This window comes from Siniperca chuatsi, linkage group LG19 (genome assembly GCF_020085105.1).
Source record: "Siniperca chuatsi isolate FFG_IHB_CAS linkage group LG19, ASM2008510v1, whole genome shotgun sequence".
NCBI classification, from domain to species: Eukaryota; Metazoa; Chordata; class Actinopteri; order Centrarchiformes; family Sinipercidae; genus Siniperca; species Siniperca chuatsi.
In genome coordinates, this window is record NC_058060.1 from 26,512,250 (window position 1) to 26,538,694 (window position 26,445).

Genomic DNA, 26,445 nt, shown 5'->3' on the forward strand with positions numbered 1-26,445 from the left:
TTCTGGCCACTCGAAGCTGTTCTGGAGTCTGAGGAGGTTCCAGCTGTCCTTCAGGGGGTTAGGGTTAGTCATTGAGGAGGTTCTAGAGGTCCTCTATGTGGTTCACGTGGTCACTAAGGAGGTGGAGTACCTGCTACTTGAAGCTGTTCTGGAGGCTCGTAGTAGAACAACACCTTATTCAGACTCTGCAGTATATGCTGAGTTTTACTGCCATTTGTCACCAATGTGTTCATTATTAAGAGAATCTAAAGAAGGTTCTAGTGGTCCTCTCAGATTTATCTTGCGACCCTTTGGGGCCTCGACCCTTAGGTTGGGAAGCACTGGGCGAAACTAGCTAACTGTATATAAAGCAGTTAAACTAGCTAACTGTATATAAAGCAGTTAAACTAGCTAACTGTATATAAAGAAGTTAAACTAGCTAACTATATAAAGTGGTTAAAACTAGCTAACTGTATATAAAATAAAGCAGTTAAAGCTAGCTAACTGTATATAAAGCAGTTAAAACTAGCTAACTATATAAAGTGGTTAAAACTGGCTAACTGTATATAAAATAAAGCAGTTAAAACTAGCTAACTGTATATAAAGAAGTTAAACTAGCTAACTGTATATAAAGAAGTTAAACTAGCTAACTATATAAAGTGGTTGAAACTAGCTCGACCTGAGCAGTAAAATGCTAATTATTAGCATTCCTACATTGTAGTATTGGTCCTTTTAGTTGAGTAAAGGATGTGAACACTTCTTCCATGACATTTATATGTACATTTCTTTTCTAAATGTGTAACTGTTCGGTGGAAAGATGCAGGGGAAGCACGTGGAGGACACTGATTCATTCTCAGAGTTTTATTGATTCTTTATTACTTTATTATTAGCACTTTGTATCTTGCTCCAGTGTTTGGCTGGCGAACAGTTCTGTTTGGAGGAAGGCTGCGTATTTTTATCTGACTGATGTTATATTTAAAAACAAGCGTTCGTAACGTCCTGCTAAAGAATAGCGTTATGATTAAAGGCTGATTATTGATTAGCTGGTCCGTGTTTGAGGCACGTGCGGCAGCAGTCCGGCTCCTCGCGGCTCCAGTCCGGGACTTCAGGTCTGATGACAGAGACCGCTTCACCAGAGCAGCCCACCAACAGATCCCTCCGCGGGGTCAGGCACACTTTTTACACAACACAAACAAATTAACCCGCTCTCTCGCAGACACAGAGACACCTACGCGTTTTAAACTCTCACTCCGGGTGAAGGTCGTCTTTATCCAGGCGTAACAGGCAAGCTCTGCCCGGTAAACGTTTCTGCTCCCGTACAGTAGTTAACGTTTTGTCGGACCTACTTCTCCTGCTGTCGCTGACAGGCGGTGCTTCGGTCGCTCCCAAACATGGCCTCCATGACGGAGCGACCGCTTCAACTTTAATTTTTCGCCAATTTTCAGAGCAAAACCGTCTTTTTTTCCTCCCACGAACAACGGGAATGTTTCGTCGGAAAATATTATCATGTCAGACTTGTGAAACAGATGTTATCTCTCGGAGAAGTTCGCTGTTGGATTTAAACAGATCGGTTTAAGTTGGCTGGAAAGCTGGAGAGGAAAAAGAGAATTGCATCAAATCAGTAAGGGGGCTTTTTCACCTTTCTCTCGACACTTGTGCAGGTTTGCTTCTCGGTTTTTTTGGCAGCTTCCTGCTTTAACTTGACGCTAGTCATTAACATTAAACGTGGGACGATGAATAAGCGCGCGGTGGAGCCGGGATGCACTCGTTTCTGGTGCGCGCTAACCGCTAGCCTGCTAGCTAATGCTAATGCTAACAGAGAAGTGATCAGTTAACTGGGCGGTCCGAGGAAGCTAACGGCTAACGGCTAGCTGCTCTGCATTTCAGTTTAATTTACAGAACTAATGCAGTTAGTGGGGCGTAAAGGAGTGACACGTGCCCCGTGGACGCAGTGCTGGACTCAGCTGAAGTCCTGATCCGCATGCCGGGATTAAACGCGCCCGTTAAAGGTTAATAACGAGTGTGAACCTGGTTATCAGTGACAGATGACGGTAACCAGGCAGGTTAACCACAGCCGCATCCTCGGCGCTCGGCGTGTTTTAATCGGAGTTGCGGGTCACAGTCTGCGTTGTTTGGAGCAGCTGATAACACACCGGTGTGGTGAGTTACCTGTCTGTCTGTGTCTCGTGTCTGCAGCGCACATGCGTCGCTGCTGACGTGAAGTTTGTTTTTCTCGTGGGTTCAGAAACGAGCTGCTGCTCTCTTCAGCAGTAAGTCCAGGTCAGGTGAACGTGGCAGATGTCAGCAGGTCGACCTGGTGCACCAGTTCCCTGGAGACACTAAAACCTGGGGGACGTGCTGGTGAATGCTAGCAGAGCTAATGCTAGCTGTGTAGCCAGTGTCTTTTAAAAAAAATATCATGAAACCAAAATAAACACGGTTAACTCGTCTTCCACGCGTCAAGTCCCCGTCGTCCCCCAGAAGACGACTTGTGCCGGACTGGCAGTGTCGTCTCGCTGCCCTGCGGATGTGATCCAGGTGTTGCTGACGTTTACCTCAGTGGCTTGTGTTCACTCTGTCAGCCGCCGTCCGCTGGTGGGAAACTATCAGTGAGTTCCTGCACGCCGCGGGATCCGCGGGAGCCGAGATCCACAGAATCCGGACCTCAGCCGGTGGGCCCCGTGCTGCGTTTGGGCTCTGTGGTGGGAGGTCATGGGGGCCGCCTCTGTAGGAGCCGCCAGTCAGTGTCGGGGTTCAGCACCACCACCATCACCTGTATCGGGTGATGCAGGCGTTCAGGATGTTGCGACCGACCCCTGCACACTGAACAGTGACATCACAGGGCTGCAGGATGACCGTAGAGCTGCGATGATTAGTCGATGAATCGATCGAAATTAACGAGCAGCTGTTTCGATAATTAAATATTAGTATTTGTCCTTTTTGAAGCAGAAAGTATTAGCGCTGTCGGCGCCGGCAAGAATCTATTGATCTGACTACGTTAAAAGGGGTTCCAATTAAATCTATTGTGATTATTTCTAAGTCTTATTTTAGGAGAACTGTCGTAGTGCGAAGAACGATCCGAGCAAAGGATCGAAGGTCTTCCCGTCTCAGCTTACGTTGTTGCTTAGAGCGGCTGAAGGTCGATGCCACGAATCTTTGCGTGTAAACTGCTGGTTCAGAATCGCACAACGTAACATCGCGATGTTCTTACACCCCGAAAACTACAGAGCGTCGCTTGTCTTCGTGGCTCGCTGGTCGCGCAGAAACGAGACTGTGGGAAGTTTTTACAGTTTACAGGCCAATCGATTAATCAGAGAAATAAATGAATGAAAATAATCGTTAGTTGCAGCCCTGACTGACTGTTTCCGTTAGTGCCTGATCTATAATCAGGTCTCCGTCACAGAGTGGTGAAGACCTGCCTGAATGGGAACCAGTGTGCTGTAAACCAGATCAAAACCACGAAATAAAATCAAAAGGAAAAACAATAAAATAGCATCAAGACAGCAGAGGTCAAAGGTCACTGTCTGTTCACTCATTGGCCTCTGAGGAGGTGTGCCGTGATTGGCTGGATGAGCTGTCAGTCATAATGATTGACATGTTGTCCCTGGGTCACCCTGGCGTTTAAAAACTGACCCTTTAAATCAGAGCTGATGCTCACGCTCGGTGTGTCTCCGTCACTTTATACTTAAATATACAGACGTTAAGACAACGTGACATTCAGGGTTGAAATAATGTCCGTTAATCGTGAAACATTTCTAAATGTTGAGCTGTTGTTTCCGCGTTAAAGAAAAGAGAGATGCTGCTCGCTCAGTCCGGCGTAAGTTAGCGTAATATGTTTAACGCTGCGTGGTTACGTATCGACGTTTGTACGCTCTGTCGGTGAACTGCAGTACCGTTTCGAGGTACTGGAGTATTTTCATACTTCAGCAAGTGACTGATACTTATTTATTTTTTACATTATTTGTTTCTTTTCTCAGTTAATTTCTAGAATTGTTGACTTTGTGCATGTTAAATAATTTAACATGCTGAAGAAGTTAAATATTCTTGAATAAAGTTGTCTGTGACAGCAGCCTTCAGCTGCGTCGCTAACGGGTGACGGTGTTTCCGCTCGGCACCTCCTGCTTCTTCAAACGTACCTTTCGGAGAATATCGTCTTCGCACACTTTCTCACAATCCATAGATACTGAATGTGAAAAGGTCGAACGGGGAAAATGCAGCACCAGAGGCTTCTCTCAGAGCCGTGAGTTTGGGTGGGGGCGGGGTGGGGGTGCGGTGGGGCGTCTGATGTGCGCTGCAGGCGACATGTGGTCAGAGACGGGTTAGAGGAAGAGGCGCGTGGCTGAGCAGAGACGCTTACGCGCCTGTTACAGGCCAAAAGATAAAAGATGACTTCCAACTGACGATCTGCTGATCTCGTCACGTGTTACCTGTGCACTCGTCCTCAGTCCGAGGGGGCGTCTTCAGATGTCCCGCTGTGTCCAGACAGACTCCGTTTACTGATAACTGGAAGTCCTCACGGTGAAAAGGTTGACATTTAACATGTGCGGCGTAACGTCTTTCCTCACGTAACAGAAGATTAATTCATTATCAGTTTATCTGTAACTACAGCGAGACCACGAGACGTGTCAGGGTTGGCGGTTCCACCCCCAGCTCGTGCTGTCGAAGTGTCTTTGAGCAAGACGCCGAACACAAGCTGCTCCTGACGGTCGCTGTGTGTGTGTGTGTGTGTGTGTGTGTGTGTGTGTTAAATACAGTCCATTTACTTTGCAGTAGTTAATCAGAGCAGCAAAACAATGAAAAACCTTCAGTCTCTGTTTAGTCGAGACAGACAGTCCAGTCAGTTACAGGCTGACAGGCAGACAGGCAGGTAGGTAGACAGGCAGGTAGGCAGGCTTATTACAGGTCTGCGACAGCCACAGGTGCTGGAGTCGCTCCTAAATCGTTGTTCACATTCACACACCAATATTCACTCATGTGCAGTGACATACTGCCCTGTAGAGCCGCCTTTTGTAAACGCAGGTTCGGTAATGGCGCGCAGTGGAGGTTCGGTAATGGCGCGCAGTGGAGGCTCGGTAAAGGTTTGGTAAAGGCGCGCAGTGGAGGCTCGGTAAAGGTTTGGTAAAGGCGCGCAGTGGAGGCTCGGTAAAGGTTTGGTAAAGGCGCGCAGTGGAGGCTCGGTAAAGGCGCACAGTGGAGGCTCGGTAAAGGTTCGGTAAAGGCGCACAGTGGAGGCTCGGTAAAGGTTCGGTAAAGGCGCGCAGTGGAGGTTCGGTAAAGGCGCGCAGTGGAGGCTCGGTAAAGGTTCGGTAAAAAGCGCGCAGTGGAAGTTCGGTAAAGCGCGCAGTGGAGGTTCGTAAAAGCGCGCAGTGGAGGTTCGGTAAAGGTTCGGTAAAGGCGCAGTGGAAGTTCGGTAAAAGCGCGTGGAGGTTCGTAAAAGCGCGCAGTGGAAGTTCGGTAAAGGTTCGGTAAAGGCGCGCAGTGGAGGTTCGGTAAAGGTTCGGTAAAGGCGCGCAGTGGAGGTTCGGTAAAGGCGCGCAGTGGAAGTTCGGTAAAGGCGCGCAGTGGAGGTTCGGTAAAGGTTCGGTAAAGGCGCGCAGTGGAGGTTCGGTAAAGGTTCGGTAAAGGCCTGCAGTGGAAGTTCGGTAAAGGCGCAGTGGAGGTCGGTAAAGGCGGTAAAAGCGCGCAGTGGAGGTTCGGTAAAAAGCGCGCAGTGGAAGTTCGGTAAAGGCGCGCAGTGGAGGTTCGGTAAAGGTTCGGTAAAGGCGCGCAGTGGAAGTTCGGTAAAGGCCTGCAGTGGAAGTTCGGTATAGGCGCGCAGTGGAGGTTCGGTATAGGCGCGCAGTGGAAGTTCGGTAAAGGCCTGCAGTGGAAGTTCAGTATAGGCGCGCAGTGGAGGTTCGGTAAAGGCGCGCAGTGGAAGTTCAGTATAGGCGCGCAGTGGAGGCTCGGTAAAGGTTCGGTAAAGGCGCGCAGTGGAGGTACGGTAAAGGTTCTGTAAAGGCGTGCAGTGGAGGTTCTGTATAGGCGCGCAGTGGAAGTTCGGTAAAGGCGCGCAGTGGAAGTTCAGTATAGGCGCGCAGTGGAGGTTCGGTAAAGGCGTGCAGTGGAGGCTCGGTAAAGGTTCGGTAAAGGTTCGGTAAAGGCGCGCAGTGGAGGTTCGGTAAAGGTTTGGTAAAGGTTCGGTAAAGGCGCGCAGTGGAGCTCAGAGTGGATGAGTGAGGAGTTTAACAAACGTACACGAACTGGTCGTTGGTTAATCCGTCCGTTAGTTTTCTGCTCGTCCAGGTCGCGTTCATGTTATTCAGCGGGGACGGGCTGAAAGATGCGACATGATAATAAGTAACTCCACCCTGTTACAGCCTGTGTGGTTTAAAACGCTGTTGAACAGTGTTGAATGTAGCTGCAGTAAGAATCACGTGACTGAAGGTCTCTGTGAATAGCGACGGGACGGTGGCGCTGCAGGTTTGACCTCAGGACTTGCCGTACAGAAGAAAGAACTTGTCGTGTGCTAAACCTGGCGGTTAAACAAAGTTTGCAGTGGGCCAAACCTGAACCCCCTCTCTCTGTGTTTTTTTTACCCAGAATGCCATCTGAGGCTCAGTCTCAGGAGCCTCGGGACAGAGGACCGCCCCCTCCCGTCACCCGCGCCGGACGCAGCGCTCAGCTGGCCAAAGCCGCCGCTACTAGCCCCGCCCCTGAGAGGCGGCCTCGTGGGCGACCTCGGAAAGATGGGAGCAGCGGCCGCTCTGCGCCTCCCACCCCACCTCCTCCACCTCCTCCTCCACCTCCCCCACCTCCCAAATCAAGGAAGAAGTAAGTCAGACCGGGTGGTGAAGCTCTGTGAGAGAGACTTCTCCAGGGCTGCTTCACCTGTGTTTCACTCACCTGGTCACTTTCCTGTTAGATGATAGCCACATATCAATGTGAGTGTCAGCTCCACGCTTCCTGTACCGGCCAGGTGCGGTAGGTGCGGTGTAACCCTTTAGTGCTGAACGCGTCTTACCTTCAGTCCAAATGCGGGCTGGTGACACGGTACTGATTTTGGGCCCTGATCCGGCTCTGCGTCCCCTGATCCAGGGTCCTGATCCACATGTTTGCTTTGCAGTGTGAATATGTCTACCTGCTGTTTTCTTCGTGTCTTAAAGGGTCAGAGACAGGTGTGTTCAGAGACAGTAAACAGGTGTTTTAGTGGGCGTGGCCTAATTTATGTGACGCTGTGAGGAACCTGAGGAGTCTAAAGCAAGCTTCCTGTCTGATTTCCTGCTGCAGTGTGCTGGGTGTGTGCGTGTGCTGTGTGCTGTGTGCGTGTGCTGTGTGTGTGTGTGCGTGTGTGTGCTGGGTGTGTGCGTGTGCTGGGTGTGTGCGTGCGTGTGCTGGGTGTGTGCGTGCGTGTGTGCTGGGTGTGTGCGTGCGCGTGTGCTGGGTGTGTGCGTGCGTGTGTGCTGGGTGTGTGCGTGTGTGCTGGGTGTGTGCGTGTGTGCTGGGTGTGTGCGTGCGTGCGTGCGCTGGGTGTGTGCGTGCGTACGTGCGCTGGGTGTGTGCGTGTGTTGGGTGCGTGTGCTGTGTGTGTGCGTGCGCACGTGTGCTGGGTGCGTGTGCTGTGTGTGTGCGTGTGCTGTGTGTGCGTGCGTGTGCGTGTGCTGTGTGTGTGCGTGTGCGTGCGTGCGTGTGGTGGGTGTGTGCGTGCGTGTGCTGGGTGTGTGCGTGTGTGCTGTGTGTGTGCGTGCACTGTGTGTGCGTGCGTACGTGTGCTGGGTGTGTGCGTGTGCTGGGTGTGTGTGTTGTGGTGAACGAGATGTGTTGAGAGGAAGTGGTTAAGTTGCATGCTGGGTAGTGAGCAGAGCAGCGAGGAGGAGGAGTGAATCTGCTCCAGGTTTTACCTCCGGCTGCACACACACACACACACACACACACACACACACACACACACTCTGCTGGAACTGTGTGTGACTCTCTCTGATGTTTACCTGAACACCTGCTCGAGGTTCAGGTGAGGGAGGTTCTTTCTCCGGTTCAATTCATCGTTCAGTCCAAAGAAAAAAATAAAAAACGCTCCTGAAGCCCAAACTGACGTCTTCAGATGTTTATTTTACTCCGACCAACGGTCACACACACACACACACAGGTAACACACACACACACACACACACACACACACACAGGTAACACACACACACACACACACACACACACACACACAGGTAACACACACACACACACACACACACACACACACACACAGGTAACACACACAGGTAACACACACACACACACACACACACACACAGGTAACACACACACACACACACACACACACACACACACACACACACACAGGTAACACACACACACACACAGGTAACACACACACACACACACACACAGGTAACACACACACACACACAGGTAACACACACACACACACAGGTAACACACACAGGTAACACACACACACACACAGGTAACACACACACACAGGTCACACACAGGTATGTGTGTAGACGCAGTGATCATGTGTTCTGCAGTGCGTCTCTGCTCATTAAAGTCACCTGATGTCGGCTTCAGACTCGTTAGTCGCTCAGAGTTACGGCGCTACAAGAATGTAAACAAACATGGCGTCCGCAGCGGCGTGTTGTTGTGTTTCCTCGGTTTCACAGTTCCAGCGACATCGTTCCTCTGAAGAGCGCTCTGTGCTCCTATTGGTCAGCGTCACCGAACACGCACTCGGCGAGAGAAGCCAAAAGAATCTGACCCGCTCGTCTTTGTGCGCGGACGTTGAGGCGCTCGCGACGCGCCACGTCTGTCGGGTCGGGCTGATGTCGTGTAGTCTGAACCCGCCGCTAGTGTTAAACGGGACAGGCTGCACGTGGATCAGCCTAAATATTAGCTTCAGTCTGTTAGCATGGAGCCACGAAGACTCTTGTTAGCTCAGTTAGCTAGCTGCAGCTGCCGGCTCAGTGTAATGAGCGTCCGCAGGGAGAGTTGGAGCGGCGTTCGGTCTCAGAGCGTCCGTTAGCGTCTGCCGGAGCTGTAACAGGAAGAACGTCTGCACAACAACTCCGCTGTAGAAACGTCTCCGGAGGACAAAGCCGGGAAGACTTCACCTCACCGCAGAGTCTGATCACGCTGAACTGACCGGGTGTGTTTTTGTTGTGTGTGTGTGTGTGTGTGTGTACGCAGGGGGCGGAGTCGAGGCCGAGCCCAGGTAGAGGATGAAGAGAGCATGGACGCCACGGAGAAGAAGCCCCCCCAGAAGACAGGTGAGTTCAGATACTGGTGTTTCCACCTGAGGCTCGTCTCTGTTTATGACTCTGTTTGTTTACACTGGCTCACAGCTCAGAGTGTGTGTGAGTGACTGAGAGTGTGTGTGTGTGAGTGTGTGTGAGTGTGTGTGTGTGTGTGTGTGTGTGCGAGTGTGTGTGTGTTGCTGTGACGCCCTTTAGTCTCGTTTACCTTCAGACTTCCTGCTCTGTCCTGGACGAGCACCTCTGATTGGACCTTTTACCTCGTGACCCAGTGGATCTCTCTCTATTTGTTGATGTTTGATTGTGTGTGTGTGTGTGTGTGTGTGTGTGTGTGTGTGTGTGTGTGTGTGTGACTGTGTGTGTGTGTGTGTGTGTGTGTGCGCGTGTCTGTGTGTGTGCGTGTGTGTGTGTGTGCGTGTGTGTGTCCACAGAGGTGAAGGAGAAGACAACAGGACGCCGTCGGTCCACCTCCAGGAGAAAATCCAACACAAACCCTGAACCCGACCCTGAACCCGACCCTGAACCCAGCCAGGACCGGCTCAGTCCGGAACCTGAGCCGGATCCTGACCCCCCTCACCCTGACCCTGCAGTCCCAGAATCCAGCCCAGAACCAGCTCTCACTGCTGAGGAGGAGGACAGAACCAGCCCTGCTCCTGCTGCCCCGCTCCCGGCCTCCATCCCTGGACCAGCTTCCAGTCCTGGGGAAGAACCTCGTGTCAGTCCCCTGCCCCCGTCCCCAGACCGTAGCCCCATTCACAGCCCCAGACCAGCTCCTGATCCTGTGGAGGAGGACCGGCTCAGCCTGAGCCACAGCCCCGCCCCCATGGAGATGGACCGCAGTCCCAACACGGTTCCTATGGAGACAGAAGGGGGCGGGGCCAGTCCCGCGGAGCAGAGTCCCGCCCTGAGTCCCTGCTCCAGTCCTCCGGTCTCCCCCTGCCCTCGACTGGAGGACGAGGACTCGCTGTCCCCTCTGTTCCAGCGGTGTCTGTCAGAGGACTCTGGGAGCTCGCCCACCCCCAGCCTGGGACACACCAAAAAACGGTGAGTGTGTGTGTGTGTGCTGTTGGAAGTCTATCTTTGTGAGGACCGATTTGAGATTAAGACATTCTTGCAAATCGAAGACATTTTGGCCGGTCCTCGCTGTGGGACGTTTGAATCAGTCGATCATTTATTATCACGGATGAACGTTTTCCAAATCGCCCGTCTCTCTCTCTCTGTGTGTCCGTCGCCGTCTCTCGCCCTGCAGTCTGAAGCAGTGTGCCTTCTGTTACCGTGGCGACGAGCCTCCTCTGGGCCAGGGCCGCCTGGTGGTGTTCGGCCCGACGCCGGGCTACATCCCGCTCCACATCCTCAACCGCCGCGCCTCCTCCGACCGAGACAACGACTGCCACGACCACTGTTACCGCGGCGACCAGGCACCGCCCACGTGAGTGACCTCACTTCCTGTTTATCTCCTGTCAAAATAAGAGTTTCCATTCCCATAATAAGAGCTGTTACGTTCCAAATGAGTTTAGTTTTATTGTGACACTGTGATCCGTTAATCAAGTCAGGTAAATCTGTGTGTGTGTGTGTGTGTGTGTGTGTGTGTGTGTGTGTGTGTGTGTGTGTGTGTGTGTGTGTGTGTGTGTGTAGGTGCAGCAGTCCAGAACAATGTGGTGAGTACTCTCTGTTCATACTAACTGATAGGATTAAGAGTCTTTTTGGGAATCTCACTGTTGGTTTTCACGAGTCACTTCGGTCCTCGGGTCGGTAAATAGAAAAGGGGGCTCTACTTTCAGGGTCTTACTCGAGTTCACCGTGTGCCAAACCGGTAGCTCCAAAACCAGCTAACTGATCCCAGAGCAGGGCGAGAACACAGACAGGTGTGTTAGAGTGCTCTTCTGTTTGGAAACGGAGAAGCTGGTTTAGTCTCTGAGTGATGGAGGGCCGAGTATTCATAAAATACTCCGCCCTCATCAAAGCTCGTTACGTCAGTAAATCCAGACCCGTACCGAGACCAGCTGAGTAAGTCTCACCTGGTTTAACTGATGACCCCGATCATGTTCTCGTGTTATTGATCGCCGTTTGAATGTTTCAGAGGAGGAGTCTTCCTCAGAGTTTGTGGAGCAGCTCGGACCCATCGGCCTTCCACATGACATCGACGTCCAATCACTGTTCGACCCCACAGGTACAGGAAGCTAACGTCCTCCTCTCCTGAACCCCTTCTTCATTTCCTTCCTCCCTCTGTCAGTGTCAGTCCATCCCTTCAGGTAAACCTGACTGTGTGTGTGTGTGTGTGTGTGTGTGTGCGCGCAGGTCAGTGCTGTGCTCACCTGCAGTGTGCAGCCTGGTCAGAGGGGGTGTGTCGCGGCGAGGGCCAATCACTGCTCTATGTGGACAAAGCCATCGACTCAGGAAGCACACAGGTGCGTTTGTGTTTTATCTGATCAATAACTGCTCATATTCGGCAGGAATACAGCTGTACCCAGCCTCGCTAAACCCCGCCCCCTCTCTCACCTGTCCAGGTGTGTGCGTTCTGCCGTCGGCTCGGGGCGTCGCTGCGTTGCCGGGAGACGAGCTGTGGGCGGAGCTACCACTTCCCCTGTGCTGCTGCTGCCGGAGCGCACCAGGATTGGAACCAGAGACACACACTGTGTACAAGACACACACACACAGGTACGCGCGCACACACACACACACACACACACACACACACAGGTACGCACACACACACACGCAGGTACGCGCACACACACACACACACACACACACACACTCGCTCTCTCAGTGTGTTTCCTTCCACCTGAGTTTCAGTAATGCATTTAAATAAAATGGGTGGAAACACCAGGAAATTCAAGAAAGCCTCTGAATGTGTAGAAAGAGTTTCCTCTCGCTGCGTCCTCTTCTTCTTCTGCGGTGCTTTAACGGCAGCGGCCGGAGGATCAGCTCCACCAGCCAATGAGCTCGCAGCAGCAGCGCGTCACGTTTTCTTTTCACGAGTTTCTGGAAGTTCAAATTTCACTAAATTTGGACGAAACTTGACTTTTGTTCTCTCTCTGTCTCCAGTGTCCTCGCAGTGTGTGTCGTGTTCGTGTGGCGGCGATGTCGGCGGCCTGTTGATGTGTTGTTGCTGTGGTAACTGTTACCATGGAAGCTGCCTGGACCCCCCTCTGGCCCCCTCGCCCCTGTGCAGGGCCGGCTGGCAGTGTCCTCAGTGTCGAGTGTGTCAGAGCTGCAGGTAACGCTCACATTTCAGTCACTTCATCACTGATTAATCCGTCGGTTGTTTCTTTCATTGATAGATTATAGATTAGTCCTTATAAAAACTAATCGGATGTTTCTGCTTCAGTCTGTGTGTCCGGCAGCAGACAGACACAGTTAGAGAGCAGCTTACAGTTTCTTTTAGTCATCAGAAGCACCTTAAAGTCCGATCTGACGTGGAGAGGCAGCCGGGGAAGGGGAAGGGGAATATGTTCCAGTTTTAGCTAAGGTCCCAGCTGCAGCGGCCTGCAGTAGTATCAGTGCGCGGCAGGACAACAGAACGTTACAGTAATCCAGTCTAGATCAAACACAGCTGTGAATTAGGATCTCTGCATCAGCCGAGGACAGGAAAGACCGAATGGTTGCTAACAAGTTAGCATCGTCTGCTTTATAAACCGGCCACAAAAATCAGTTAATGCTCCAATATAATCAGATTGTTTACAGATAGCTGAGTGTCTGCAGGAGAGGGAGGAAGCACCTGAATACGTTCGTATCAGGTGCTGTCCGAGGAGATAGCAGAGCAGACGCTCTGTCCTGGAAGACATTCGTTGTGTTGACCTCAGTTGTTCACATGAAAAGTGACAGAAATAGTTGAAATAGCAGAAGAATGAAAAATAGTGAGGTGGGTCCGGACACTGTTTGACAATCTGTTGAGCGTTGTGTTTGAAGTGCACTAACCCGCTGTCCTCCCTCTGTGTGTGTGTGTGTGTGTGTGTGTGTGTGTGTGTGTGTGTTAGGCTGCGCGGGGATGGCGGTGTGTTGCTGGTGTGTGAGCGCTGTGATAAAGCCTACCACACACACTGTCTTACACCACCTCTGGATCACACACCGAGCACCGGCTGGAGTTGCAAGGTGAGACGAACGCACACACACACAAACACACACCAGTGTCAGCCTCGGTGTGTTATATACGAGTGTGTGTTTTAAATCCTCTCTCTCCTGCAGAACTGCAGAATCTGCCACCGCTGTGGTATGAGGTCATCAGGCCAGTGGGCCAATCACCCGTTTCTGTGCGAGTCATGTGACCCGGCTCTTCCCTGTCCTCTCTGTGATCGTGCCCCCGACCTCTACACACCACAGGACTATCTGACTTGTATCTGCTGCTATAGGTACACTCTCTCTCACACACACACACACACACACACACAATCCATGTAGTGTTTGTCTTTCAAATTTAACACTTCCTGTAACTACTTCACATTAAAAGCCCTGGGCTGAAAATACTTGATGTTTACTGTGAAGCAGGGAGAGTTAGTTACTGCCAGCCTGTGTCTCATTTTCATACTTTCGTCCATTATTTCTATCAGTAATAATTACAAAATAGTCAACTGAAGAGATGGTTCATTTGAGGTGAGTCAGTGCACACCAGCTGCACCGTACAGACAGATGTAGTCAGGATATAGTAGCTGGAATATGCTGATCCGGGTTTCTGGAGAGTTGATGCATGTAAATGTTGGGAGATAGGACAGTTGCGTATCCTGGCTCTGCTGTGTGTTTCTCTGCAGGCTGAACCTTCTTTGAGTACGGTTAAATCTCAGCAAACATGCACGTTTTAAATTTTGTGTTGTGTTACAGGTGTGTCCATACAGAGTGTATTGTCCAGGCTGGGGAGGGCAGGGCGGGGTCTGAAGATTACGTCTGCTCCACCTGCAGGCTTCAGGAGGAGGAGCTAATCCCACACACTCCAATCCCATACAGTCCTACCCCGGCCTCAGCCCTCAGTCCCACACAGGCACCACCTATTAGCATTTCACAGCCACCAATTCCAAGTCACACAGATGCTCCACTCATCAGTTGTACCGCTCACAGCCCAGTCCAGCTCATCTGCTCAGAGCCACCACAGAGTCCTACCAAGACCCTCTGCATACAATCACAGCAAAGTCTTATGCCATCTCACCCTGAACCCACAGAGCTCCAACATAGTCCTGCACCGTCTCACCCTGAGCCCACAGAGCTCCAACATAGTCCTGCACCGTCTCACCCTGAGCCCACAGAGCTCCAACATAGTCCTGCACCCTCTCACCCTGAGCCCACAGAGCTCCAACATAGTCCTGCACCGTCTCACCCTGAGCCCACAGAGCTCCAACATAGTCCTGCACCGTCTCACCCTGAGCCCACAGAGCTCCAACATAGTCCTGCGCCATCTCTCCCTGAACCCACAGAGCTCCAACGTAGTCCTGCACCACCTCTCCCTGAACCCACAGAGCTCCAACGTAGTCCTGCGCCATCTCACCCTGAATCCACAGAGCTCCAGCAGAGTCCTACGCCATCTCACCCTGAACCCACAGAGCTCCAGCATAGTCCTACGCCATCTCACCCTGAACCCACAGAGCTCCAACATAGTCCTGCGCCATCTCACCCTGAACCCACAGAGCTCCAACATAGTCCTGCGCCATCTCACCCTGAACCCACAGAGCTCCAGCAGAGTCCTACGCCATCTCACCCTGAACCCACAGAGCTCCAACATAGCCTTGCGCCATCTCACCCTGAACCCACAGAGCTCCAACATAGTCCTGCGCCATCTCTCCCTGAACCCACAGAGCTCAAACATAGTCCTGCGCCATCTCTCCCTGAACCCACAGAGCTCCAACATAGTCCTGCGCCATCTCACCTTGAACCCACAGAGCTCCAACATAGTCCTGCGCCATCTCTCCCTGAATCCACAGAGCTCCAACATAGTTCTGCGCCATCTCACCCTGAACCCACTGAGCTCCAACATAGTCCTTCGCCATTTCACCCTGAACCCATAGAGCTCAAACCTAGTCCTGCACCATCTCACCTTGAACCCACAGAGCTCCAACATAGTCCTGAGCCATCTCACTCTGATCCAACAGAGCTCCAACATAGTCTTGCACCATCTCACCCTGATCCAACAGAGCTCCAACATAGTCCTGCACCATCTCACCCTGATCCCACAGAGCCCCCACAAATTCTTACACCATCTCATTCTAATCAAAAAGAGCTCCAGCAAAGTCCACCTCACAGTGTTCCAACAGAGCATGAAACAAGCCTTTCGCAATCTCACCTTTATAGTGCAGAGCCCCAACAAAGTCCCGCCCAGTCTTACCCTCATCCTACAGAGCTCCCACAAAGTCCTGCGCCATCTCACCCTGATCTTGCAGAGCTCCGGGAAAGTCCTTCGTCATCTCACCCTGGTCCAACAGAGCTCCAGGAAAGCCCTGCGTCACTTAACCTTGATCCTACAGAACACCAGGAAAGCCACACCCCACCTCAACTTAGTCCACCAGAGCTTCCACAAAGCCCTACACAGTCTCACTCTGGTCAAACAGAACTCCAAAAAAGTCCTGTGCCATGCCCTGCTGGTCCTGCTGAGCTGCAACAAAGCCCTACCCATGTGACTTCCACGCAGGTTCAGCATAGTCCTCGTCAGCTCAGTTACACCTCTTCAAGCCCTATCCAGAATTCCACAGAGGATCAGTTTATGGCCACAGAATCTCCGCAGAGTCCAAGCCAGGGTAGTTCCATGTCTTGTAGCCATGCACATTCTCCGCACAGCCCACCACCACACAGTCCAAACCAAGCAAGGCTTAGTCCTACTTGGGTTCAGCCAGGGCCTGCAGAGCCTCAGCAAAGCCCTTCACCACACAGTCCTGCGCAGGACAGCACTAAACAGATGCAGCTTGAGAGACCATGGAGTCCTATGAAAATCATCATCACACAGCTTCAGCACAGCCCCCCACAAAGACGACATAGTCCTGCACAAGTCAGCACATCACATCCACAGAGTCCCACACAGGATGCTGAACCTACACTGGACCAGGAGAGCCCTGGATCAAACAGCCCTGCTCAGCAGCAATGTGGGGCTGCACAGGACATTTCTACACTGGACCAGGACCTCTGTAGACCAGTCTACTGTAGGTCTACCCAGACAACAAGAAGACATGCCTCACTGAGGCCCATTTCAGCTCCATGTAGCCCATCACTGGCCCCACTCAGAGCCACACAGTGTAGTCTGTCGCAACCTGCAAGCCCAGTACATGTCTACTCTTCACAACCTGTTAGGCCTTCACAGCTTAGTCTACTTCCTTCTCAGCTTGCTACACAGTCAAGTGGCACAAAGGAATGCACCCAAACCAGTACCATTGAGCTGAAGTCCTTGGCGCATAGCTCTATTCAGAGTTCTAACATTGATGGCCAAACACTGGAAAGTAGCCCTATCCCTCTTAGCCCCACCTCTGACCCGTCCTCAATGCCCCCTGATAGCCACAGCACAAATTGCAAACTCCCAAACCAGCTTGGTTCTGTTCAAAGTAGCACGGTTAGCCCGGACCATTCCAGCCCCCTTCACGTCCCTGTCATACCCACACCAGAAAGCCTTGTTCACATTAGCACTTCAATGGAACACAGTAGCCTAACTTGCTCACCTTGTGCTGATGAACCGGAGGAAATTCCTCCCCCAGCTTGCCACATTCATCACAGTCCTTCTTGTGACAGCCCATCATGCTGCACAGAAGCTATTGAAGGTAAATCCAGCCCCATACCTATCCAAAATAGCCCTAAACATGCCAGTCAAATGCCTACTAGCCCTGCCAGCTCTCTTCAGGCCTGTGCTAGCCCCATGCCAATGGAGACTAGCTCTGCCCATGTCAGCCCTATAGCTGCAGAGATTAGCCCCTTAACACAACCAGCCAGCCCTGTAATGCTACCAGCCAGCTACTCTGAGCAACCAATCGACCCCTTGGCACTACCTGTTAGATCCTCAGCACAACCAGCTAGTCCCTCAGCAGTACTGGCTACACCCATCCACCTCATCTCATGTCAGGAGGAGGAGATTGAGGTAGCTGTCGACCACCCTAGTCATTTTATTCAGTCAGAAACTAGTCCCAGTCATCATAACTCCACTCCGGACAGTCCAGTACATACTAGCCCTACTCATGCTAGCCCAGTCCACACAGAAGCTAACAATGGCTACAGTCTGATGGGCTCCATGCATGCTCAAGACAGAACTAGTCCCTCTGTTTGTAGTTTCACAGCGCTTGCACAGACTCAGACAAGCCAAAGTCCCACACATCCTGGTCAGCCAAGTCCCTCACATATCCAAACTACCTGCAGTCCTTCACAGACTTCTCCAATACAGACAAGCCCCCTGCCAACTCCAACTAGCTTTAGTCCTCCACACTGTAGGCAGCCTGATGCTAGCTTAGCTAGTAGCTCTATTAGCCACAGTCTGAGTCATAGTGGCCAGACAAGTTCCCGCTCTGCTAACGTAAGTGATGTTAGCTTCATCCACAGTCCACCTAGGTCTAGTCCTGCTGGTCAAGCTAGTCCTGTTCACATACAAAGCACCTCTAGTAGTGCCCACTCAGGCCCAGTCCAAAGACAGACTCCCTCATTGGCTAGCACGACATACAGCAGCTCTGCACATGCTACTGTCACTTGTGTTAGTCCACCTCACAGTCCAGCTCAGGCCAGTGAAACAAATTGTAGCCCCACAGGTAGCCCCCATTATAGCCCAGCTCCTGACACTGTAACCAGGTCTGGCCTTACTGTGGCACGGCTAAGCCCCACTTTGGCTAGTTCAAGTCTTGAGGTGGCCAGTTCCATAATCCAGAGCTCTGTTCTTCCCAGTGAGGTTCAGCTTGATTCTGGCCTTGTTAAACCTACAGACAGTATTAGACAGACGAGCCCAACACCTGCCAGTTCCCTACCCGATGACTCATCTGCTGTTATCCCCAACCAGGCTAGTCTGAACCAGGTTATCCAGTCCCTAGCTAGTCCTCTCCATACCCCAGACAGGTCTGCTTTTGAAAGCCAACAAAGCACTGCCTCGGGAAGCCCCTTGTCTCAAAGACCAGCCACCCCTGTTGATGCTACTTCCACTCAGGCTAGTCCAAGCCATGCTAGCCCAGTCCATTCTACTCCCACTCAGGATAACACTTCGATGCCTAGCACAAGCCACACTAGTGAAACGCCCGCTAGTCCCCCACCCTGTGCCCCCTCACAGGTTAGCCCTGCTCATGCTCCACAAGCTCAAGCAAGCTCTATGCTCAGTAGCCCAGATACTAGTTTTGTTTGTGGCCCCTTGCAATCAGGTGATACCCAGGTTAACCCTAGTCCTTCCCCTACTGGCCCTGTGTGGCCAGAGACTAGTCCTAGTCCTGGTCCTGCTAGTCCTGTGCTGTTAGAGGCTAGTCCTGGTCCTGCTAGCCCAATGAGGTGTGAGGCTAGCCCTGGTCCTGATTCTGTTAGCCCTGTTCTTGCCACCTCTGGGCAGTCTGAAACCAGCCCTAGTCCTGGTCCTACTAGCCCTGTGCAGCCTGATGCTGGTCCTGGTCCTGGAAGCCATTCTGTTGCCAGCCCCCAGCAGCGCACACAAACAGAGAGGGAGTCTGCAGCCACAGTAGGCAAGTATCTCGGAGACCAGCTTGCACATTTTTGACATTTACTATTAAAATGTGTGTCATTGCACTATTGTCTTACTGTCTACAAGTGTTTAGATTAAATACTTGTTTAATATATTTATATCTGTACATAGTAGCTTAATGTTTGTTTACCTTGTCGAGCTTGTTGTCTTTGTTTTCAGCTGTATGTATGTCTATTTCTGTGTATTTACCTTGTTTGTGTACACATATCTGGCTAATAAAGCTGATTCTAATTCTCTTCCTCTAGACGTCAGCATGGCTGACGAGCAGGAGGAGATAGTGGAACAGAGGAAGACTGAAGAGGAGGAGGAGGAAGAGACGCAGAGCGAATCTCCACAGCAGGAGGAGGTGGAGGAGCCTCATCAGACAACAAAGGAGAGTCCAGAAGAGGAGCAGCCTGTTGACAGGACGGAGGAAGGAGGAGAACAAGACCAGGAGGAGGAGGATCAGCACAGCAGCTCAAACTGTCCTCCTTCAGGTAGGAAGCACTGTTGACACTTACCTGCTGAGGTAACACAGAGAGTCGGTATCAGTTCAGTACTGTAATAATTTAGTTCAGGTGAGGTGATGTACCTGGGCTGTAATGTGCTGCCCTGCATTCGTTTGGGCGAGCGGACGAGTGACTCCAGTAGATACTGAAAGAGGAGCAACTGAGGTAAACTGTGTCATACTGATCTCTCTCTCTCTCTCTCTCTGTAGGAGTCCAGCTGGGATCTGTCCTGAATGAAGACCAGCAGTCTCCTCCTCATACTGCTGCTGCCTCCCCCCTCCTCCCACAGCCAGCTCCTCCCTCTCCCCAACCCACCACACCACACTCTGCCTTACCCCCCCAACAACCTTCCTACTCCCCACCATCTTCACCACCTGCCTCCCCCTTCCCCTCACAACGATCTCCTTCTCCTCTTAGAGCTGGCTCTCTGGAGGCCTCCCCCTCCTCCTCCCCTCACAAGGCTGCCTTACTCCTCTCCTGCTCCCCCCACACCCCGCCTCCTCCCTCCCCTCCTCTGGAGGACCACCCCCAGCAAGAGGAACCTACCAATCAAAGGGAAGCCGAGACCGGGAAGGGAGCGGAGTTGGGGCTAGAGAACAAACCGCTTTCCTGTCATGTGACATCGCCAGATGATGATAGCCAATCACAGAGCCAGTTTGAACCTGTTGCTGCGGCAACAGAACCCACCAAAGATAAACACCAATCACACGCTGAGCCTTCAGAGAGGGAGGAGGAGCCTGAAACGCCAGAGCCAACGGCACCAAACGTGGCAGTTGCTCGTGAGGTGTTTGCTGGGCAACAGCCAATGAGGGAGAAGCAGGATGCAGAGGAGGAGGAGGAGAGAGTGACTGGTAGAATGGATGAAGAAGAGGTGGAGAGGGAGGGCACCGAGCAGGAGGACCAATCCGATGTGGAGGAGGAGGAGCCAGTGAGCCCAGTGCTGGAACTGGACCCGTCTTTAGACATGGAGGTGATGGAGCTGATGACCTCCTCATCTCCTCCCCCCTCCCTCCTGCACCTCTCCTCCCCCAGTCCTCCTTCCTTCTCCCGCCGGGGGAAGGGTCAGACTCTGAGACTTCCTCCCTGCTCCTCCAGACCTTCAGATGACCTCTCCATCCGTCTGAGGCAATCTCCCTTCTCCACTGAGGCCTCTCCCGAGACCTCCCCCACCAGAGCTCCCATGACCCCGCCTCCACTTTCCCCACCCTCACCTTGTCTCCGGTCCTCCCCCGCTGCCAGAGAGTCTCCACCTCTCTCCAAGGTAAATCTAACAGACAACTGTGACCGACTCCTCCTTGTTTACTCCACCTAGTGACCGTCTCCTCCTTGTTTTCTCCACCTAGTGACTGTCTCCTCCTTGTTTTCTCCACCTAGTGACCGTCTCCTCCTTGTTCTCTCCTCGCAGTGACCGTCTCCTCCTTGTTTTCTCCTCGCAGTGACCGTCCCCTCCTTGTTTTCTCCTCGCAGTGACCGTCTCCTCGTTTTCTCCACCTAGTGACCGACCTTGTTTTCTCCTCGTTTTCTCGTTTTCTCCACCTAGTGACCGTCTCCTCCTCGTTTTCTCCTCGCAGTGACCGTCTCCTCCTCGTTTTCTCCTCGCAGTGACCGTCTCCTCCTTGTTTTCTCCTCGCAGTGACCGTCCCCTCCTTGTTTTCTCCTCGCAGTGACCGTCCCCTCCTTGTTTTCTCCATCTAGTGATGTCCCCTCCTTGTTTTCTCCTCGCAGTGACCGTCCCCTCCTTGTTTTCTCCACCTAGTGATGTCCCCTCCTTGTTTTCTCCTCGCAGTGACGTCCCCTCCTTGTTTTCTCCACCTAGTGATGTCTCCTCCTTGTTTTTTCCTCGCAGTGACCGTCCCCTCCTTGTTTTCTCCACCTAGTGACCGTCTCCTCCTTGTTTTCTCCTCGCAGTGACTGTCTCCTCCTTGTTTTCTCCTCGCAGTGACCGTCCCCTCCTTGTTTTCTCCACCTAGTGATGTCTCCTCCTTGTTTTCTCCTCGCAGTGACCGTCTCCTCCTTGTTTTCTCCTCGCAGTGACCGTCTCCTCCTTTTTTTCTCCTCGCAGTGACCGTCTCCTCCTTGTTTTCTCCTCGCAGTGACTGTCTCCTCCTTGTTTTCTCCTCGCAGTGACCGTCCCCTCCTTGTTTTCTCCTCGCAGTGACCGTCTCCTCCTTGTTTTCTCCACCTAGTGACCGTCTCCTTGTTTTCTCCTCGCAGTGACCGTCTCCTCCTCGTTTTCTCCTCGCAGTGACCGTCTCCTCCTTGTTTTCTCCTCGCAGTGACCGTCTCCTCCTTGTTTTCTCCACCCAGTGACCGTCTCCTCCTTGTTTTCTCCTCGCAGTGACCGTCTCCTCCTTGTTTTCTCCACCTAGTGACCGTCTCCTCCTTGTTTTCTCCTCGCAGTGACCGTCCCCTCCTTGTTTTCTCCTCGCAGTGACCGTCCCCTCCTTGTTTTCTCCTCGCAGTGACCGTCTCCTCCTTGTTTTCTCCTCGCAGTGACCGTCCCCTCCTTGTTTTCTCCTCGCAGTGACCGTCCCCTCCTTGTTTTCTCCTCGCAGTGACCGTCCCCTCCTTGTTTTCTCCTCGCAGTGACCGTCTCCTCCTTGTTCTCTCTCCTCGCAGTGACCGTCCCTCCTTGTTTTCTCCACCTAGTGACCGTCTCCTCCTTGTTTTCTCCTCGCAGTGACCGTCCCCTCCTTGTTTTCTCCTCGCAGTGACCGTCTCCTCCTTGTTCTCTCCTCGCAGTGACCGTCCCCTCCTTGTTTTCTCCTCGCAGTGACCGTCCCCTCCTTGTTTTCTCTCCTCGCAGTGACCGTCCCCTCCTTGTTTTCTCCTCGCAGTGACCGTCCCCTCCTTGTTTTCTCCTCGCAGTGACCGTCTCCTCCTTGTTCTCTCCTCGCAGTGACCGTCCCCTCCTTGTTTTCTCCACCTAGTGACCGTCTCCTCCTTGTTTTCTCCTCGCAGTGACCGTCCCCTCCTTGTTTTCTCCTCGCAGTGACCGTCTCCTCCTTGTTCTCTCCTCGCAGTGACCGTCCCCTCCTTGTTTTCTCCACCTAGTGACCGTCTCCTCCTTGTTCTCTCCTCGCAGTGACCGTCCCCTCCTTGTTTTCTCCACCTAGTGACCGTCTCCTCCATGTTTTCTCCACCTAGTGACCGTCTCCTCCTTGTTTTCTCCACCTAGTGACCGTCTCCTCCTTGTTTTCTCCTCGCAGTGACCGTCCCCTCCTTGTTTTCTCCTCGCAGTGACCGTCCCCTCCTTGTTTTCTCCTCGCAGTGACTGTCCCCTCCTTGTTCTCTCCTCGCAGTGACCGTCTCCTCCTTGTTCTCTCCTCGCAGTGACCGTCTCCTCCTTGTTTTCTCCTCGCAGTGACCGTCTCCTCCTTGTTTTCTCCTCGCAGTGACCGTCTCCTCCTTGTTTTCTCCTCGCAGTGACCGTCTCCTCCATGTTTTCTCCACCTAGTGACCGTCTCCTCCTTGTTTTCTCCACCTAGTGACCGTCTCCTCCTTGTTTTCTTTCTCGCAGTGACCGTCCCCTCCTTGTTTTCTCCTCGCAGTGACCGTCCCCTCCTTGTTTTCTCCTCGCAGTGACCGTCCCCTCCTTGTTTTCTCCACCTAGTGATGTCTCCTCCTTGTTTTCTCCTCGCAGTGACCGTCTCCTCCTTGTTTTCTCCTCGCAGTGACCGTCCCCTCCTTGTTTTCTCCTCGCAGTGGTGACCGTCCCCTCCTTGTTTTCTCCTCGCAGTGACCGTCCCCTCCTTGTTTTCTCCACCTAGTGACCGTCTCCTCCTTGTTTTCTCCTCGCAGTGACCGTCCCTCCTTGTTTTCTCCTCGCAGTGACCGTCTCCTCCTTGTTCTCTCCTCGCAGTGACCGTCCCCTCCTTGTTTTTCTCCTCGCAGTGACCGTCCCCTCCTTGTTTTCTCCTCGCAGTGACCGTCCCCTCCTTGTTTTCTCCTCGCAGTGACCGTCCCCTCCTTGTTTTCTCCTCGCAGTGACCGTCTCCTCCTTGTTCTCTCCTCGCAGTGACCGTCCCCTCCTTGTTTTCTCCACCTAGTGACCGTCTCCTCCTTGTTTTCTCCTCGCAGTGACCGTCTCCTCCTTGTTTTCTCCTCGCAGTGACCGTCCCCTCCTTGTTTTCTCCACCTAGTGACCGTCTCCTCCATGTTTTCTCCACCTAGTGACCGTCTCCTCCTTGTTTTCTCCACCTAGTGACCGTCTCCTCCTTGTTTTCTCCTCGCAGTGACCGTCCCCTCCTTGTTTTCTCCTCGCAGTGACCGTCCCTCCTTGTTTTCTCCTCGCAGTGACTGTCCCCTCCTTGTTCTCTCTCCTCGCAGTGACCGTCTCCTCCTTGTTCTCTCCTCGCAGTGACCGTCTCCTCCTTGTTTTCTCCTCGCAGTGACCGTCTCCTCCTTGTTTTCTCCTCGCAGTGACCGTCTCCTCCTTGTTTTCTCCTCGCAGTGACCGTCTCCTCCATGTTTTCTCCACCTAGTGACCGTCTCCTCCTTGTTTTCTCCACCTAGTGACCGTCTCCTCCTTGTTTTCTTCTCGCAGTGACCGTCCCCTCCTTGTTTTCTCCTCGCAGTGACCGTCCCCTCCTTGTTTTCTCCTCGCAGTGACCGTCCCCTCCTTGTTTTCTCCACCTAGTGATGTCTCCTCCTTGTTTTCTCCTCGCAGTGACCGTCTCCTCCTTGTTTTCTCCTCGCAGTGACCGTCTCCTCCTTGTTTTCTCCTCACAGACTGACCTCTCCTTGTATATTTTCTGCTCCCAGCCCCAGGCTCTTCCCACCACTGTGCTGCCCCTCACCCCTAAAATCGGCATGGGGAAACCGGCCATCTCCAAGAGGAAGTTCTCCCCCGGCAGAGCCAGGATCAAGCAGGTATGTGACCTTTGACCCCTGGAGTGTGTGTGTGTGTGTGTGTGTTTAAATTGAAACCTTGATTGCGTTCAATGAAATAAAGGTATTTGTTGATTATTTGTTCTTGGATGAACTGTCATTTAAATGTTCCTTTTCTTTTGATGAATAACTTAATGAAAGGTGTAGTCGTCTGTGTTCAGATCCATATTTCTGTTGGTTTTCTGTCTGATTTCGTCCTGGTTGAACTTTTGTTCTCAGTCACACATCTCCGCGACCACGAAAACAAAACCAACATCAGGTTTCTTCTCACGAAGGATATTTAATTTACTATCCCTTACTGTGAGCAGCAAGCTGGATCACAGCAACGTTTCGCAAGTTAGCTGGAAAAATGGCTTCAATTCATTGATAAAAAGTTTTTCTGGTGAAGTTGTTTGAATTTTGTGTTTTAAATTAGACGTGTGTGTTCTCCTTGTTGAAGTTGATCTGGTCCGTCAGTCCTCTCTCAGGGCAAAATGGGAAATACCTGTCCTCTGTTTCATTAATCACCTCAGGGAAGTGTGTGTGTGTGTGTGTGTGTGTGTGTGTCAGCCTTCAGGGAGGCAGTTAGAGGAACCAACCATGTAGAACATGTGTAGAACCGTCTAGTGTTCCTCTACATCCTCTTCTTCTTCCTCACCTGTCATTCACTGATGCTGCATCCGTTCTTTCTGTTCTTCAGCATGTTTGATTCACACACACACACGCACACACACACACACACACACACACACACACACACACAGATCATTGCATGAAGCTGTTTCTGTGTGAGTATTTGAATGTTTGTGCGTGTTGAGTCGTCCGATGTGATGTTAATGTAGATTATGACCTCATCAATACTGGACTCTATATATATATATATATATATATATATATATATATATATCTATATATATATATATATATATATATATATATATATATATATATATTAGAGATGCACTGATTTGGTCTTTCAGGGCCGATAACAATAGGCGATAATATTCGTCTTATAAATACTCGTAGAGCCTTCACCGTCCCTGGAATAAAGAATACATTCATTTATTGGAGACTTGTTTGTAATAATCTTTATTTTTTAATGTGTGTGCTAATTAATGCCAGACCTCGTCTCCTTATTAACAGCTGGTGAAGGCTACACACACCGTTAGAGTAACTCGATTAACTGCTCCCAGTCTGTGTGTCCCAGTATGACTGTGTCCTGACTGGCTGCATGTTGTTGTCATGGTAACTTCGTCTTATTGTGACTTTTTGTTGGTTTTGCCTGATTTTTATTTTTTCTGTTTCAGTTTGACTTTTTGGTTTGTAGCTGTTGCATTTATGTTACTGCATTTTGTCCTCCTCCACCCACCTCCTCCCTCCTCTTCTCTCATCCACCTTCCTCCTCCTCTTCCTCCCCCCTAACTCAGGGTTCGTGGTGGAGTAATCGCAGGGCGGTGAGCCCTCCCTCGTCCTCCCAGGATTCCACGGGGGAGGGAGGGTGGGACAGCCCTAAGCCCCGTCCACCGGACTCCCCCCTCTGGAGCATGAGAGTGGTAAAGAAGCGCACTCTAACTCTGATCTGTGTGGGCTGTAGCTAACTGTGTGTGCACTCGCACCCGCCCCTCTGGGATGTAGCAGCGTGAAAAAACAAGTGCGCCCTGGCTTTCAGTGTGCCGTCTGTGCGGTGGAGCTAACACCCGCTTACTAACTGTGTGTCTGTGTGCATCCGCCCCTGTGGGGTGTGAAGGCGTGGAGATCTTCAGACCTTAGATCAGGGGTTTTGACGGACAGCTCGCTGTTCGCTGGTTATAATGGCGTGAGAGTGTGGTGGGCGGAGCTTAAGGACAGAGAAAACAAGAGCTGCGGCACTGTGCCGAGGCCAAAACGCACCGCCGCTGAATGGCGTGCGTCCAAAGAGCCACCCCTATTATTTTCTATGTACGACCCCCACACCAGCGGCGGCCGGCGTGCACCGGCGTGACCCTTCACGCCTCCACCCTATTTCCAGCGTCGCCGGCCGCGAAAAAACCGAGAAACTGTTTTGTACTTCAGTACGATGTTGGTCCAACTACAGACGGTATTTACTACTTCGTGCAGTTTGAACTGTTTCACTCGTGCGTGCATCTACCGGGCAAAAAGTAAATGAATAAACTCCGCTCGCTCCCGTGCCAGCTCCACTTCCTGTCCTCACCTCTTGCTGTCGCTGTCGCTCGTGGACTATATATAACACACACAT

The 26,445-nt window shown here is 51.9% G+C and overlaps 1 protein-coding gene across 1 annotated transcript in view; it reads left to right on the forward strand.

Moving 5' to 3' along the window:
- Nucleotides 1-1,178: 1,178 nt before the first annotated feature.
- Nucleotides 1,179-26,445, forward strand: part of kmt2ca (lysine (K)-specific methyltransferase 2Ca) — an 84,567-nt gene continuing 59,300 nt past the window's right edge. Inside the window, 17 exon segments of the mRNA XM_044176282.1 lie at nucleotides 1,179-1,600; nucleotides 6,562-6,792; nucleotides 9,160-9,239; nucleotides 9,656-10,268; nucleotides 10,474-10,653; nucleotides 10,860-10,882; nucleotides 11,305-11,394; nucleotides 11,523-11,632; nucleotides 11,732-11,882; nucleotides 12,273-12,444; nucleotides 13,205-13,319; nucleotides 13,413-13,576; nucleotides 14,043-18,832; nucleotides 19,098-19,328; nucleotides 19,550-20,601; nucleotides 24,105-24,212; nucleotides 25,637-25,762. Coding sequence (XP_044032217.1) covers nucleotides 6,563-6,792; nucleotides 9,160-9,239; nucleotides 9,656-10,268; nucleotides 10,474-10,653; nucleotides 10,860-10,882; nucleotides 11,305-11,394; nucleotides 11,523-11,632; nucleotides 11,732-11,882; nucleotides 12,273-12,444; nucleotides 13,205-13,319; nucleotides 13,413-13,576; nucleotides 14,043-18,832; nucleotides 19,098-19,328; nucleotides 19,550-20,601; nucleotides 24,105-24,212; nucleotides 25,637-25,762 — 8,235 coding nt within the window. The 5' untranslated portion in view covers nucleotides 1,179-1,600; nucleotide 6,562.